Source organism: Larus michahellis, chromosome 1 (genome assembly GCF_964199755.1).
Source record: "Larus michahellis chromosome 1, bLarMic1.1, whole genome shotgun sequence".
NCBI lineage: Eukaryota > Metazoa > Chordata > Aves > Charadriiformes > Laridae > Larus > Larus michahellis.
In genome coordinates this window covers 88,758,815-88,772,954 of record NC_133896.1, presented here as the reverse complement: position 1 = coordinate 88,772,954, position 14,140 = coordinate 88,758,815, and the positions used below count along the sequence as shown (strand labels likewise).

Below are 14,140 nucleotides of genomic sequence, written 5' to 3'. Positions count from 1 at the left end.
CGCTGGGTTGCTATTTGGTGCCTCTGGAGTGAGCAGCTGTAAGAAAGCAAAAACAATCAGTGCAACTTCAGAGAGACCGAGAATGGGTTCCATGAGCTTAAATTGTCAATAATAAAGATGTAACAGCTTCCAAGCAAATTAAAGTCTTGATGATGTTCCCATTTAAGTGAACTAGGCTTTTGACTAATTTTAATAAAAGTTGCCCTGAATGTTTAGGGTACTGATCTGAATACACGAAACAAAATTATTTCACACACAAGAAGTGTGTTATAATTCCCCTATTAGAAAGGCTAAAATTAATGGTTGGGGTTTTTTTCCCGTACCTTGATTTGCTGCAGGCTCTTCCTCGCTGGTATCCTGAACATTGACCTTGCTACTGACCTCATCTCCCAGCCCCTTTTCTTGTTTAGTCCCTTACCGAGGGATATTATTTCACTGGGGATTTCAACTTCGCGTGCTGTGCAAAGAACACCTAGAACTTCCTTCCTTGTGTGCTTTATTAGCAAGGCTAATTTGTTAATGGGGCCACACAGTCACTGCCTGTTTTGTTCTATGTTGTTGAGGCAGGGTTGTTATACAGCACTGATCTGCTGCGAGAGAAAAAAATTCAGCTACAGAAGCTGCCTTTCAGAGCAGGGTGTTTGCACGGCTCTGTTCCCTTTTGCCGTGGCCAACTTTTGCAGGGGCTGATATGAGAGCTCATGGTACTGAAGCAAAGTTACTTAATAATTTTTCCTCACCAGGATCTAGGTGGAAGGCAGGGGGAAGAAGAGAACAACCTGGGTCTCAAAGCTGGTCTCCTGCATGGCTGTAACACTACCACCGACCTTCTGCCCTACAGCATCACCAGCATGCGTGAAACTGCTGTAGGATTGCTGAAGCTGGAAGGAGCGGGAGAGACTAGGAGTGGTGGGATACATATCCTGAAAGGGGCTGAGAGGATTTTGCTGCTAGGAGGGATATTTTACGGAAGTACCTGATTGTCACTGTGGGTAAGAAGAGGATGCTGCTCTGAGGACTAGGTCATAAACTTGGTCCTGGTAGTATTTCAGGCCATGGCCTTCTCTAGTCAGTGAGGTTTTTTTCATGAAGCACTTAACGGCCTCTGGTTTAGCTTTTGTAAGATGTCTGTGATAATGGGGAAGACTGAGGTTGGACTTGGTCTTACGAGTTGGGTCATAAATATCTCTTCTGGCCATTATCATGTTATGATAGTGCAGAGAATGATTACTCCAGCAAGACCAGTACTGTTTCTTAGTTAAATTAATGGTGCCTTGACAGTGTGTAAGGATGAGAAGTTGTATCGTTTCATCTAAAGATCATACTTGCAAGCAGCAGCAAATGCTGAGAACTACTAACATATAAAAAATCATACTTCAGGATTATCTGAATTGCTGTTAGTCTTTTTCCTCCTGCAAGTGCATTGCATATATTGTAGAATTTATTTGATCATATGTCTAAAATTATCACGTTAGGAACATGGGTTTGTGAAACTTGGCTATATTTTTTTATCAAAATACCTGTGTCTGTTTACATCAAGGACAGTTCCCCTTTCCTAAACAGTTCCTGTTAGGTATAGATACAGCAGTGTCCACAAAGTAGTATTAACCCACACATAAAGCGGTATTGAATTTTATACACTTTAGATTTTGGTATGGATACTTTGTTGAAGAAGAGCAGGAAAAATTTGTTCAATGGATTGATTTTTAGTTAGGTGCACAGAAGAGCTATGGGCTTATGTCAACCACATTTGACAGAGGAGCAGAGCTCTCACAAATACTACAAGCTTTTAAAAATCGTTGGCTGGAAGCAGAGAATTCAGATGGCAGGAATTCAGTTCTCTGTTGTATTTGGTCTGCTGGTGACCAGTTAGTGTTTAGACGGTGATTAATTATGAGCTACTCCTTACCTTATGAGGAAATATGAGATAAAGAGGTGAGGGAAGGACATGAAAATACTCTGTAAGGGAAGTGATGTTATAGATGACACAGGGAAATGATCTCGGGTTACTATGATGAGGAAAGAGGTAGGACGTAGGATACAAATCCATAGCAGATCGACTTCATTAGTTGTGCAGCTGAGGGAACAACTTAGTATTTGAAGTAGTAGAACATGCTCTGGGAGCTGGATTAACAAGTTTATTACAATCAAGTATCAAGTTACTTTGTTTTAGAGAATCATAGAATGGTTTGGGTTATATAGCACTAGGGGCAGTGACACACAAAACATGCACAGTAGAGGAAAATAAATATGGGCTAGGAGCATCTGGATAATATACAGACACACAGACATTAGTGCCTGGGGGGAAGAGAGTGGATGGTGATAACAGGAAAGAGTAGGACTGAGTGGGCAATGAAACTAACTGTAAGGAATGGCACTGGTGGCTCGGCATTGTGTCCCTGGAGTGGGGAATGAGGCCAAAATATTTGATGGTTGAATAACCGAATAGCGCAAAGTATATTCCCCTGTCAGTTTATGAGTGAGAGAGGGAAAACCACAGGGTGATTCAGTACCTAACTCATGATCCTGCTCTGAGTCTTCCCATTGGAGCAACACCCCCACCACCCCCATAGGTGAAGCTGAGGGTGACCAGCCTCCTAAGCTTGGAGATCCAAAATTAACCAGTCTATTTATCTTCTAATTCCATTCATAGGCATAGGGAGAACAAATGGGGAAGGGGGGGGAGGGAGGGGGGATATCAATTTCCCTACCCCTCCGTGCTGATTTATGTGATTTATGTTTCTGTAACATTTATTTTAAAGTAGTTTTTATATGTAGTGTAAACACAAAATATAATATGAATTGCTTCTTCCATGCAACAGTGTTACAGAAGTTGTATCAAATACACTCCAGTTATTAGCCCTTGTTTTATATTAAGCCTAGGGAGAAAGAGAAGAAATCACAGTACTTAGAAAAGAAAAAGACTCTAAGAATCATTCTTCTTTGCAGGTGCAATCTCAGCTACTAGCAGTAGGTTAGGGGTATGTCACATGTATAAAAATATCCCATTTTCTGTGGGTAAGTTGTAGCATTTGCAGCCTCTCAGGATACAGTCACAGATCTCTGTGCTGTTTTGTGCTGGGACTTTAGAGTTTGTCAGTAAAGCTGATCACCTTTTAAATATCAAATGTGAAATTGTACACATACGTATATATTAAGTCTACTTTAAAATCTGAGATCTGTCCTTTACTTTGTTGTTGATTGCTATAAAAACGTAGCAGAATACTCAGAAGATGCTGACCATCTCTTTTGTTATACTTCTTAAACTGCCAAAGACTTTTTTTTTTTTAATAAGGAAGATAATTGCAGAATTTTCTGCGCTGTCTAGATCAAGAAAATGCTATGTTCGATTTTTTGCCTCAACTGTTCACTCATGAAAGAGAAAGAAATCTCATTTCATGGGAATCATTCAGAGTGTTAATAATCTCACTGCATCACTTTGCCTTCAAAATAAATAGTACAATATCCTTTTAATTATACATACACTGTAGCTTAAAAAGAGACAAATGACAAAGAAAAATCTACATGATAAAAGGCTCCTAAACTTGCAGCATCCCTTGATCAAGACTTATTATGAAGCATTTGCTGCAAACTCCTTCCTCTCCTGCCTCTAAGCTGCCTTGAAACCCCATTCCACTGACGGTGTCCAACTGAATCCCGTCAGAGCCACCACCATTGCCATCACTGTGTCATGGTTAAACTCAGCCCTGCTGGGGCATGCCAAGCGAGGCAAACAAAACTGGGGCAAAAAAAAATCTCAAGTGGGAGTAAAGTTAGCCTGGGTCACCATTCTGCTCCTCTGTCCTTGACTCCCCATCAATATAGTAAATAGCACTTTTTTATTACTCGGTGCTCTTGCAGTTATATAGCTTTTCTAGTGAGAAGAAAGCATTTAGGAATGGCTCTTTGAACAGAAATCCAAGTCACCTGTTTCAATGGCTCATTCAGGGCCTGTTAGAGTTCTGGAGGACTCTTGTGTTTGGTGCAGTCTCTTTTAATTTGTGGACTTTATCGTATACTCTGAGCTATCTCTCAGGCTTTTGCTGAGACTGTTCTGTCTTTTTTTAACTCTTTGTCTATAAATGCCATTTAAAGGCTGTTACTTTTTCCTTTTTTTTTTTCCCTTAACAGTATCAAGGACAAAAATAAAGGCGAACTAATCCCCCCAGTAATGAAGGAAACTGTATCCTACCTAAAAAGAAAAGGTGAGTTTTGTGTCAAAAGAGGATGTGTCTTTCAGAACAAGGATGATAGTGTGAAACTATATAATGCTCAGTGCCTGATTCAGCAAAGTTAACAGCTACACAGGATGTGTTTAAATCCTGAAAACTTCAGTGGCAGTTGGGCACTGCCTTGAGAGCTTTGCTGGTTAGGGAATACTTATTATCAGATTATTGTCCCAACATGAAAGAAACCAAAAACTTTTTTCCCTTGGGATTTGATTAGGGAATACCAAATGAGAGATGATGTCTTGAAATACACATCTTCAGCCTGTATCATATTGTTGGTTTTAAGTAGAACTCCCGCTAAGAATCAATGAGAAGTTCTGTTTTTATAGAACCAGTGACTATAAAAACTCATTGGAAAAAATGTGTTTTGCAGGAGTAAGCCTGAAGTCCTCCCTTCACAAAATATTTTTGCTGGCATTTACAGACTCTTTGTCTGCAGTTCATATCTGTAGTTATGTTATATAGAGATACACATTAGAGACCCATATTTAAAGTGGGAGCGTCCAACTCTGAGTTGCCTATATTGCCTTCATGTACAGGGCAAAGAGAGGGTAAACTCTGAACTGCTGGCTCTACCACTGAGCTCCCCAGTGCATGGCTGACCAACATAAAGGACCAAATATCAGGTGCTATCTGCAGGGTAAGTGCACTGTATTCCCTACATAGGGACAGAGGCGTGTGCAGGGACAAAGTCAGAGATAAGGCTGCAGTCTTGAAATTCCTTTTCACAGTGTAATGTGATTTTATGTTTTGATCCCTGGTTTTTAAGGCAATCGCAGCAACATTTCCATAGCCCTTTGTGCTCCAAGACCTCAGAGTTTCACAAATGTTTGCTAAATCTTAAAGTACTAAATCTATAGTCTAGGTACATTTATTTTACAGGTGACAGAACAGAAACAGAGCATAACACAGTTATGTGACTGGCACAACATTACACAGTGGCAGAACTGGGAATGATTCCTAAGATCTCTGAAAGAAGGGTGTGAATTTTTAATAGGTGTGTCAATAACAGGCAAGTGAAGAAAATCAGAATGTGTTTGGTTCAGTTATTTATTTTTTTTTTTAAAAGGAAACAGCATTGGCATTTAACATACCGTTAAGTTTGGTTAATATTTGAACAAATTTTGAGGATCAGCATGGATTTTGTTAAATGAATTTTGTTAAACAGAAACCAGACTCAGATCTCTATGTTGCTGCTAAATGAGTTTTACATGACAGTTTCCTCATTTAAAGAACTATTCGTGTTGACAGCGCACAAATAATATAAAATATAAATTTTGACTAAATTATATTCTTCTGTAGACAGAGTCACCCACAACCTACATCCCACAATATTCCCAGTTCTTAATTTGCAGCCTTGAGCTGTCATTCTGAACAAGGTAAATTTTGCTTTCAGTATTCAAATAGTATGCATCATTGATCTCTGTTCTTTTTAACTGTTGCCACTAGGGTTTGGTCCGATTTTGAGTTTACTTGAACCCTCAGTGAGAAATTTCAAACTTTTAAAAAACTTGTACAGAATAGGCTTCACATTTGCAAAGACAAGGGGGGCGGGGCAAGAAAAATGTTGCTTCTCAGCTTTATTGCCGATTCTCAAGAGAAATCATGGCTTCATTTAAATCAGTGCAAGATCACGCTGATTTAAATTAAGGCAGACTAGACACTTCATGCCAGGCTATGCTCCTTCATATTTTAGCTTCCCCCATGGTAAATAACAACATGAAAAACTGCCCATTTTATTTTTCTTTGGGCTTCATACCTTGAATGAAGCTGATTAATGATATGCATAGTAGAATGAGAGGGATATCCACTGCAGTGGATACCTGCTTACAGTTTGCAAGCAGTGGAGCATAGCATCTGTAGGGATGCTTGTGTACAGAACAGCTAGCTTCTCGCCTCTTGAAATTGCTGATTTATCTTCAAAATACCTGCAGCAGCCAAGGCCAAGTACTGGAGCGGGGCCAGTTCTGCCATTAAAGGTATCTACTGATCTGCAGTAGATGAAGAGTTCCTAATAGACTTTATTGAAGGCCTCTTGGTCCAAATTCAGGATTTCCACGCAAGCCCATAAAGCTGTTCATGTGTGCTATTTCCAGACTGGTGCTAATGATGAAAACTTCGCAGGTGTAGCTTGTATAAAATATTATGGTTGGATCCAGGGAATGTGAATAGTTCACTACTAAGAATGTTGAAGGCAAGTGACTGGCAGCTTGAAACAATCCCTGTAATTATAATTGTAAGTGGATAATTAGAGCTTGTGTAGTGTATCAGTGCATGCCCCATCTGCAGATGAAAGACAGACTTTTTCGTCTTTTAAATTGTTACGAAACAATCATCCTTACATATATTTAGATTACCTTAACAGGCAAATACCTCTTCCTCACTAATCACAGGAGTTGTGAGCTAAAATGAGGATGAATGTGCACTAACATCATTACTTTGTACAGCTGTTATTATTTAGAAATTGAGTGAAAATTTAGTCTCTAAAATGTTAATTGATTTAAACTTTTGGCTGTGCTTGGGAGGAAGGCTTTGCATATCTGGCACTTCCTTGGGCCTATTTAATGATTTTAAAGAAATAGGAGGTTTATGGCCATGCTTATATTGTGCTAGTGCCCAGTAACTAGTAATTCTTGCACTGATCTGACACAAAACCGCCTCCCTGTCTTGCTTTTGTTCTTTCTGTGTGTTTTCTCTCATCACTATTGCACCAGTCCCATATTCTTCTCTCTCAACAATTGCTGAGTCCAGCTCAGATACCCGCAGTTTTCTGAAGCAGCAACACTAACTGCGCAGTACGGGGAAAAAATAGCAAGTTTTAGCTCTCATGATTGTGACAAAAGAAAGGGTTGGCTCAACTTTGTCATTGCAGAATTTCTCCTAGTTGAAATGTTTGTTATTCTGAAAGCAGTAATTATCCTTGGGTTTTCTCCAAACTTAGTCTTTTTTTGGCTAAATATTCGTCTGTTCAGTGCTGTATCAGCACAGTTTGTAAAGGATAGTCTCTGAGGAAATGTGATGATACTTCCGAACAAAGCCCTTGTCCTACTTTGTGCATCTACGCAAGTCTGTGGCATGGTAATGCTGGCCACCAATACGTAGTCCAGCCCATGCACTTGCTAGCTGGACTATCTCATTTTTTCCCCAGCTCTCTGTCCTTCTGTGTCCCCAGGAAGGAAGGGCATGGGCTCTGTCAACGTTGATATTTTCCAACCAAGCCCGGGTTTGCTCAGAGCTGTCATAATCCCTATCATGAGGCGATCTCCGTAAACCGGATTTTGAAGGAGAGACGACTTGTCAGGTAGAGTGTTTTCTGACATTCTCAGCCAGCTGATGCCTGAAAGCCAAGTACCTGCCATGCCAAGGCTGTTAAGCAGTAGGTGATAGACATGCATTTTTTTGCACTTGATTATAAGTGTGCAGGTATCTGTTGTACCTGCTGTCTGCTATGATTTTAACTCTTTCTCTAAATTGGGAATATCTCAATTCTGCCATCAGCTTCAGCGAGTGTCAGTTCCTGTGCTGACAGCCCCGGGAGGCTGACTGGCAGCGTTCTTTGCACTCCAGACGCAGCCGTGAGCACAGTGAGAGCTTCAGTTCATCTTCCGGAAGTGACAAAAATTCACTGTCATTACCCTATTGATTTTGGCATAGTTCCCAGCCCTGCAGAATTAGCAGGGAGTGGGTTTTGTTTTTCACCTTAGGTGCAGTATTTCCACTCTTTCTTCCCATTGCTACATTTTCACATCTATGTACCTGAAATCAGTTTCTGAAACTCTGGCTTAGATCACAAAAGCTTCTGCAAAGTCACACTTCATCAACAGGTTTAAGATTTCTTGAAACATCAGAGACCCTCTGACGTCTGTTAAGTCCATTCTGTGCTGGTCAGGCTCTTATTTCCTGAACAGATGTGATGCAGGAGCTGTGGTGGTATTCAAACTAGGCACCAGCCTGCAATAATATGCCACCAAATTAAGTAAACTTTCAGCCTCTAAAGTTCACCCATCCTTTTTCATCTTAATGTCTCCAGTCCCTTTGACAGATTGCTTCATGTCACATTTTTCCTCCTTGATGTTTAAATTTTCTGCCTTGGTTTCAGATAACACTGTTTGCAGAAGTGTTCTCCCCAGTGTGGAAGCATCCTCATCTGTACAAATGAGCCAAAACTCCCCTTCTTGTACGTGAGTGGTCTCTGACAGCAGCAAGCATGTCCTCATTCCCAACAGCCAAATTAACATTATGACAGTGAGTGCGGGTTTCTTCCTTGTATATTTATCTGACTGCATATTTAGATAGCTGTTTCTAAGCAAGATGACTCTCACTGGATCCGGTTAGTAAGTCACCTTAACACAGACTAAGGAATCTACCGTAAGCAGAGATTCCTCTACATCTGTTTGCATTATATAAATGAGAACTGTTATGGCTGATGCCTCAGACAATGTTACAATTAACACAATAAACTAAGTTTCTTAATTTCTGTAATAGTTTTCAGGTTATTTTTTCAACAAAGAGTGAGAAAGTAAGCATCTCACCACCTTCATTCTAGCTCCACTTTAGAGTGAAAAATGTTCTTAAAAGTTTTTAATAATGGATTTTACAAATGCTTAATTTCAGTTCTGCTGACCTTCACAGGGAAGAATTGTTTCCTAAAATAAGTTCTGAGTATCTAAGAAAATCATCAGCTCGTTAAGACTAAGCCTCAGAGTTCATCTTCTGGACCGAACTAGAGAAGTGCTCTTAATTTCAGAAGCAAGGTATCAGTATGATCCTGAACACAACTGATGATTTAGACCAAAGAGGAAGGATAGGTTTAACGTAGCACACTTGTGAATACATAGAATCATCGAATCTGTTGGGTTGGAAGGGACCTTTAAAGGTCATCTAGTCCAAGCCCCCTGCAGTAAGCAGGGACATCTTCAACTAGATCAGGTTGCTCAGACCCTCATCAAGCCTGGCCTTGAATGTCTCCAGGGACAGGGCCTCCACCACCTCTCTGGGCAACAGGTTCCAGTGTCTCACCACCGTCATCATAAAGGACTTCTTCCTAATGCCTAATCTAAACCCACCCTGCTCTAGTTTAAAGCCATTGCCCCTCGTCGTATCGCTACGTGCCCTTGCAAACTTCACATCTTCATAGTGACCAGCAAACCAGAGGACATTTTTTTCTATGCTTAGCCTCAAAACCACAACATGCTCATCTGCCTAGTCTATAAATGCAAGGCTTGACTTGCACTTGCACTAAAGAAGACCTTTTTTTTGTGTACTACCTTATCTCTGCTATGCTGCGAGAAATTACCGAGCACAATTAAATATTCACTCTCTTGTCAGAACAATTCATAAGTGTTTCTACCTGCTGTCATTCCTTCGGCGGTAATGATCTTGATGCTTTGCTCACAGGCCCTTTTCTCCAAGAAGCCCAACTTATGCCACAGGGTAGTAATTTTCATTCTCTGGTTAATATGTCCCCGCGTGTCCTCAGCAACCTATTTTGTGCTGAAGTGAGAATGTAAATGGGGACTGTCACTTCTAACCAACTGTTTTGGTAACCAGGGATATAAGTAATGCCGTGCTATGGAGGATGCATCTTTGTGTCTATGGCTTCCATAATGCTCAGCTGGGCCTTCAGAGCTGCCCAGCCTCTGAGGCAGTTTTATCTGTTGTAGGCTTGAGGATTCAGAAATACATTTCTGTTTTTAAACCCTACTAAGATGTCACAGCAGAAGTTCCTTTTCATGTCTTTTACTTACATGTCTTTTTTTCTAGAAAAGCAGGTTACAGACTGGATATAAGATATCGTGATAAATTAGATATAAGGTATCGTGATAAATTAAAAGCTATGTGGTATGTGCCTGGTGGTTTTGGTGTTTGTTTAGGTCAATGTTGGTGGAATTCACCGTGGTCTCTTAGTTTTTAAACTCTGACCCACACTTCGAGTGTACTAACAGATATACATTAAAAATAAAACTGCATGGCAAAATCCATATTTTGTTTGCAAACCCCCCAACAACGGGGGGTCAGAAAACAGCTTTTAAGGGAACTTGTATTTGATTCATTATAAAGGTGGATATAAACTGTACTGTTCAGACCTGCACACAGATGTCGGGTTACAAAGAGCAGGAGTGTTCCTCAAGCCTATCTCAAATATTAATACGCTGTCGTTTGTACTGGTCTTATGCAAAATACCAATTTCAAATACATAGGTAGGGTAATTATTTTTAATGTATTTTATGTTTTAGAGAGTATCCTCAGAGGGATAAGTTACACATTTGTCCATATTTTAAATAATTTAAAACCAAAGCTAGCCTGCTGGTATTATTACTAAAATTCCCCAAATTTGATAATATTTGCGTTGCCAGGAATGGCCAAATAAGGGAACAGCAACAAAAAAATTGCATAGAGCACTGATTACTAAAGAGACCATGTAAGATCAGCAGCAGCTCAGAAATGATGGAACAATAAACTCACAGTGAAGGAATCACACTACAGAATTATAAAGCAGAAAAGATAACTGTCCCCTATAGGAACATTATCTCGCACTAGCCCCATTGCTGAGTCTTTCTGTCCTACCTCATCTCTTTTGTTGACTGGAAGAGCTTTGCAGAACAAAGTTTTTGTTCGATGTTGTCTTGTGGTACCACAGGAGAGTCCTGGGTGATGACCAAGACTTCTAAATGAAATGGTAATAACCGTGCTATAGAAGTTTAATGATAAAGTAATAAATGTCCTATGGTATGATTATAGTGACAACTAAAGCTGTCCTTTATCTGTTCAATAGCAGAAGCAGTGGTAAACAGTGATTAATCTTTCCTTCTCATCCTTTCCATGAAGCACAACAAATCTTGCTGATGGAGAAAGTTTTGGTTCCATTTTTTAATGTGAATGAATACATCCTGGTGGTGATAGTCAGAATGGGTGGAGATGGATGGTTATGCATTCCGAATATGTTTGGATTGCTGCAGCTTAGTGAGTTTGCCTCCTGGCCTCCACTTCTTGTGATCAATCAAATATCTTTTAAAAATGCAACACTGAGAAAGCTTGACATTGGCCATATAAACATTTCTGAGTTCTTGGCTCTTTTGTCTTCGTGTGAGTGTTTTTACCTAGGGTTCATGGAGATGAGATAAATCCCAAGACTGGTTCTTGTGCCATCAAATAAAAATGAACCTTGTAATAAGCACAGTTTGTGTTTTTGGTGCTCAGGCATTGCAAATAAATTATGTTCAGAGGTGCCAAGTGTAAACTGAGAATATTCATTCATAAATCCAAAGGCTAGAGACTGTGCCATTCAAAACCGCAAGGACACAAATACGCTGTGCGTTCTGTGGAGGATGCACAGTTCTACGCCCTTGCTGCTGCTACTGCTTAGCCTTTCGGTAGGGCTGGAACTGTCCCTTCTCTTCCCCTCTGCCCTTGAGCTGCTGTGCACCGTTTTGCAGTGCAAATGATCTTTACAAACTGCAGACATCATGCTCACTCGTTCAATATTCATTGCACAGAGTACAAGGGAAAGGAAGGCTGTGCAGTCTCCTCCTCAAACTTGTACTGTATTCTAGCTTTAAAAAAAATAAATTTCGCATTCGTCTTAAGCATAAAAATGCACAGTTGCTACTACTTTGGGCATTTAAGGTGTTACACTGAAGATGGACAATTGAAATATGCTATAAACTCATCAGCCCACATATTAGAAATAAATTAGTTCTAATTTTTTAAAAAAAAGAATCTTACTAGAATTAGGTAATCTGCAAGAAGATGTCTAAATCAGTTGTATTAATGAGAATGAAAACCGCTTCCAAATCAGGCTGGACACTTCCTGAGACTTGGCAGGACCCCAGCCAAAAGAAACATTTCCAAACTCAATTTGGGACAGAAGGAATTCAGATGCTCACTCTTTGCTATTTCTCTTCTGAAAGCAGACAAATTAACAAAGGTTTTTGATGCCAGCAACCCTCAAATCAAGGATGATTGAAAGAAAAAGAATGTAATTTTCTCATCTCTCTCTCTTTGACAAGTTTGCAGCAATGTGACAGCATGTGTTGCTTTAATTTATCTTTATCAGTTTTGATTTTCTGTGTCTTTCCAGTGGGACAACTGATCGGGGGGGGTAGAAGGAGGTTAAGTATTTTTAGCAACAGTTTATTAATTCGGAGTGTGACACAGTTGTGTCATTGCACTGTGAAATTTTGTCTACTGTGGTAAAAGCCATCTTATTTCAATGTGGAATGAAGTGCCTGCCTGTTTTCATTTATGATTACTGACATTTAAATAATTACTCGGTTAAGTTCTCAATCGCAGAATCACTTTTCATTGAATACAGATGGCTCCTTCACTAGTCACTTCACTACGTTTTTTCTGTATATCACTTAATATTTAAAACAAAATTTTGCTCTTTTTGGTCTGGAGAGCTTAGTGCAGGGTAGCAAAATTCCACTGATCTCTGTACCTGTCTGTATCTATCTCTATTTTTTTGGTGTGGGGCAGGGAGCAGCTTCTGATGAGTTATCTCAACAGAGGCTCTGCAGCGTTGCTAAAATATGTGAGTGACGTGCAGCTGCGTGTTTATCAGAACTGGAAAGCCCAGGCTAGCTGCTCATGTCAGTCATCCCCTAGCAGTGTTCCGGTAAGCACTGCTGCTCCAGCGTTGGTATTTTCTATGGACTGGGTTACCCACACTATTAATGTCAAAATAGCTCAACATGGACACAAAAAAAATATATTTCTCTTTAAAGAGGCAGCTGACATGAGTCATGCTGTAAATGGGATTTGATTGAAGAACACTGTTAACAGGAATTAATTAGGCTACTTCAAAATTATTTTCTTAAAAGGACAAAAAATGAATTCTTTGAGCTGCAATGACCAGGATTGTCTTCAGGCCATTTTGTTTCCTTATCCCATAACTCTGGTTACTCTGTCATGTATTTTGTCTGCAAAAAGAAGATACAGCGATTAATTTTATTTTAGTGTGGGCACCATGTGTTAGCTTAATTATGGTAGTTCCAAGAACTGGTGGTTTTTTCCCCCTAGTGTCTGAAATGGAAGAGATAGGTTTGGAGAAAGTATTTCCTGATTGTGTATAAGGCCATGTATTCCATCACAGTGGAATAACGAAGGAGAGGCTTCAGGTCCTTTTCCTCCTTCCCATCCCTTATGAGACCCTAGATGGGGGCATATGCCTATGCTGTTCAGGTTACGTGACATGGGAAACACCATTGTTCAAATCATGTGTTCAGGCGGCTTTCCCCTGCCCTGCCTAAACACAGAAGGCACTGAGAGCAATTAATAGACTTACAGACTTCTAAAAAAGTGTCCTGCTCAGTTCATATACATCACAGAAGTCAGAAAAATATATTGCAAAAGGGCTGTCTTTGTACCCAGGCTCATTGTTTTCCCCCTTCAATAGCATAATTCCCATTGATTCATCTTTCTGTTTACCAATAGGCCAAAGTTATGACCCGTGCTTTATTTAAAAATTGCTATTATATATATTATATTTATGCAAAAAAGATGTGGTTCTTTTGCTGTTGGGGTTCTCTTACTTTAGAAGGAGAATATAGCTTTTTCTTTCTTCCTAAGAATTGCACTAACCTACATTTAATTAGTGTCATGTCATTTGGACAGGTTGCCCACAAATGTAAGAAGGTAGTTGGCTGGTTGCCACCTGTGATCAAACAAATTGCTGTATATTGATACTGTTTCAGCTGACCTGGAAAATGAATTCTGGATGAAGAATGGATGTCACTCATATCCCAGATTTCTGCAGATGAGGATAAAAGTTGGTTTTCCCCCTCAAAAAAACACCATATCCAGCAAGAGCTTAGTGTTATGTGCCATTACAGCAACATTGACGGGATGCAGGGCCAGACAAGTACAGCTGCTGTCTATGCTACAGATTAATGTCTTTAATTAGACACTTG

The 14,140-nt window shown here is 39.9% G+C and overlaps 1 protein-coding gene across 5 annotated transcripts in view; it reads left to right on the top strand.

The window, feature by feature from the left end:
- ARHGAP8 (Rho GTPase activating protein 8) overlaps positions 1-14,140 on the top strand; it is an 80,231-nt gene that overhangs the window by 51,971 nt on the left and 14,120 nt on the right. For all 5 annotated transcript variants that reach the window (XM_074590670.1, XM_074590645.1, XM_074590636.1 and 2 more), the window contains one exon: positions 4,132-4,205. In XM_074590670.1, coding sequence (XP_074446771.1) covers positions 4,132-4,205 — 74 coding nt within the window. The remainder of the gene's footprint in view (positions 1-4,131; positions 4,206-14,140) is intronic.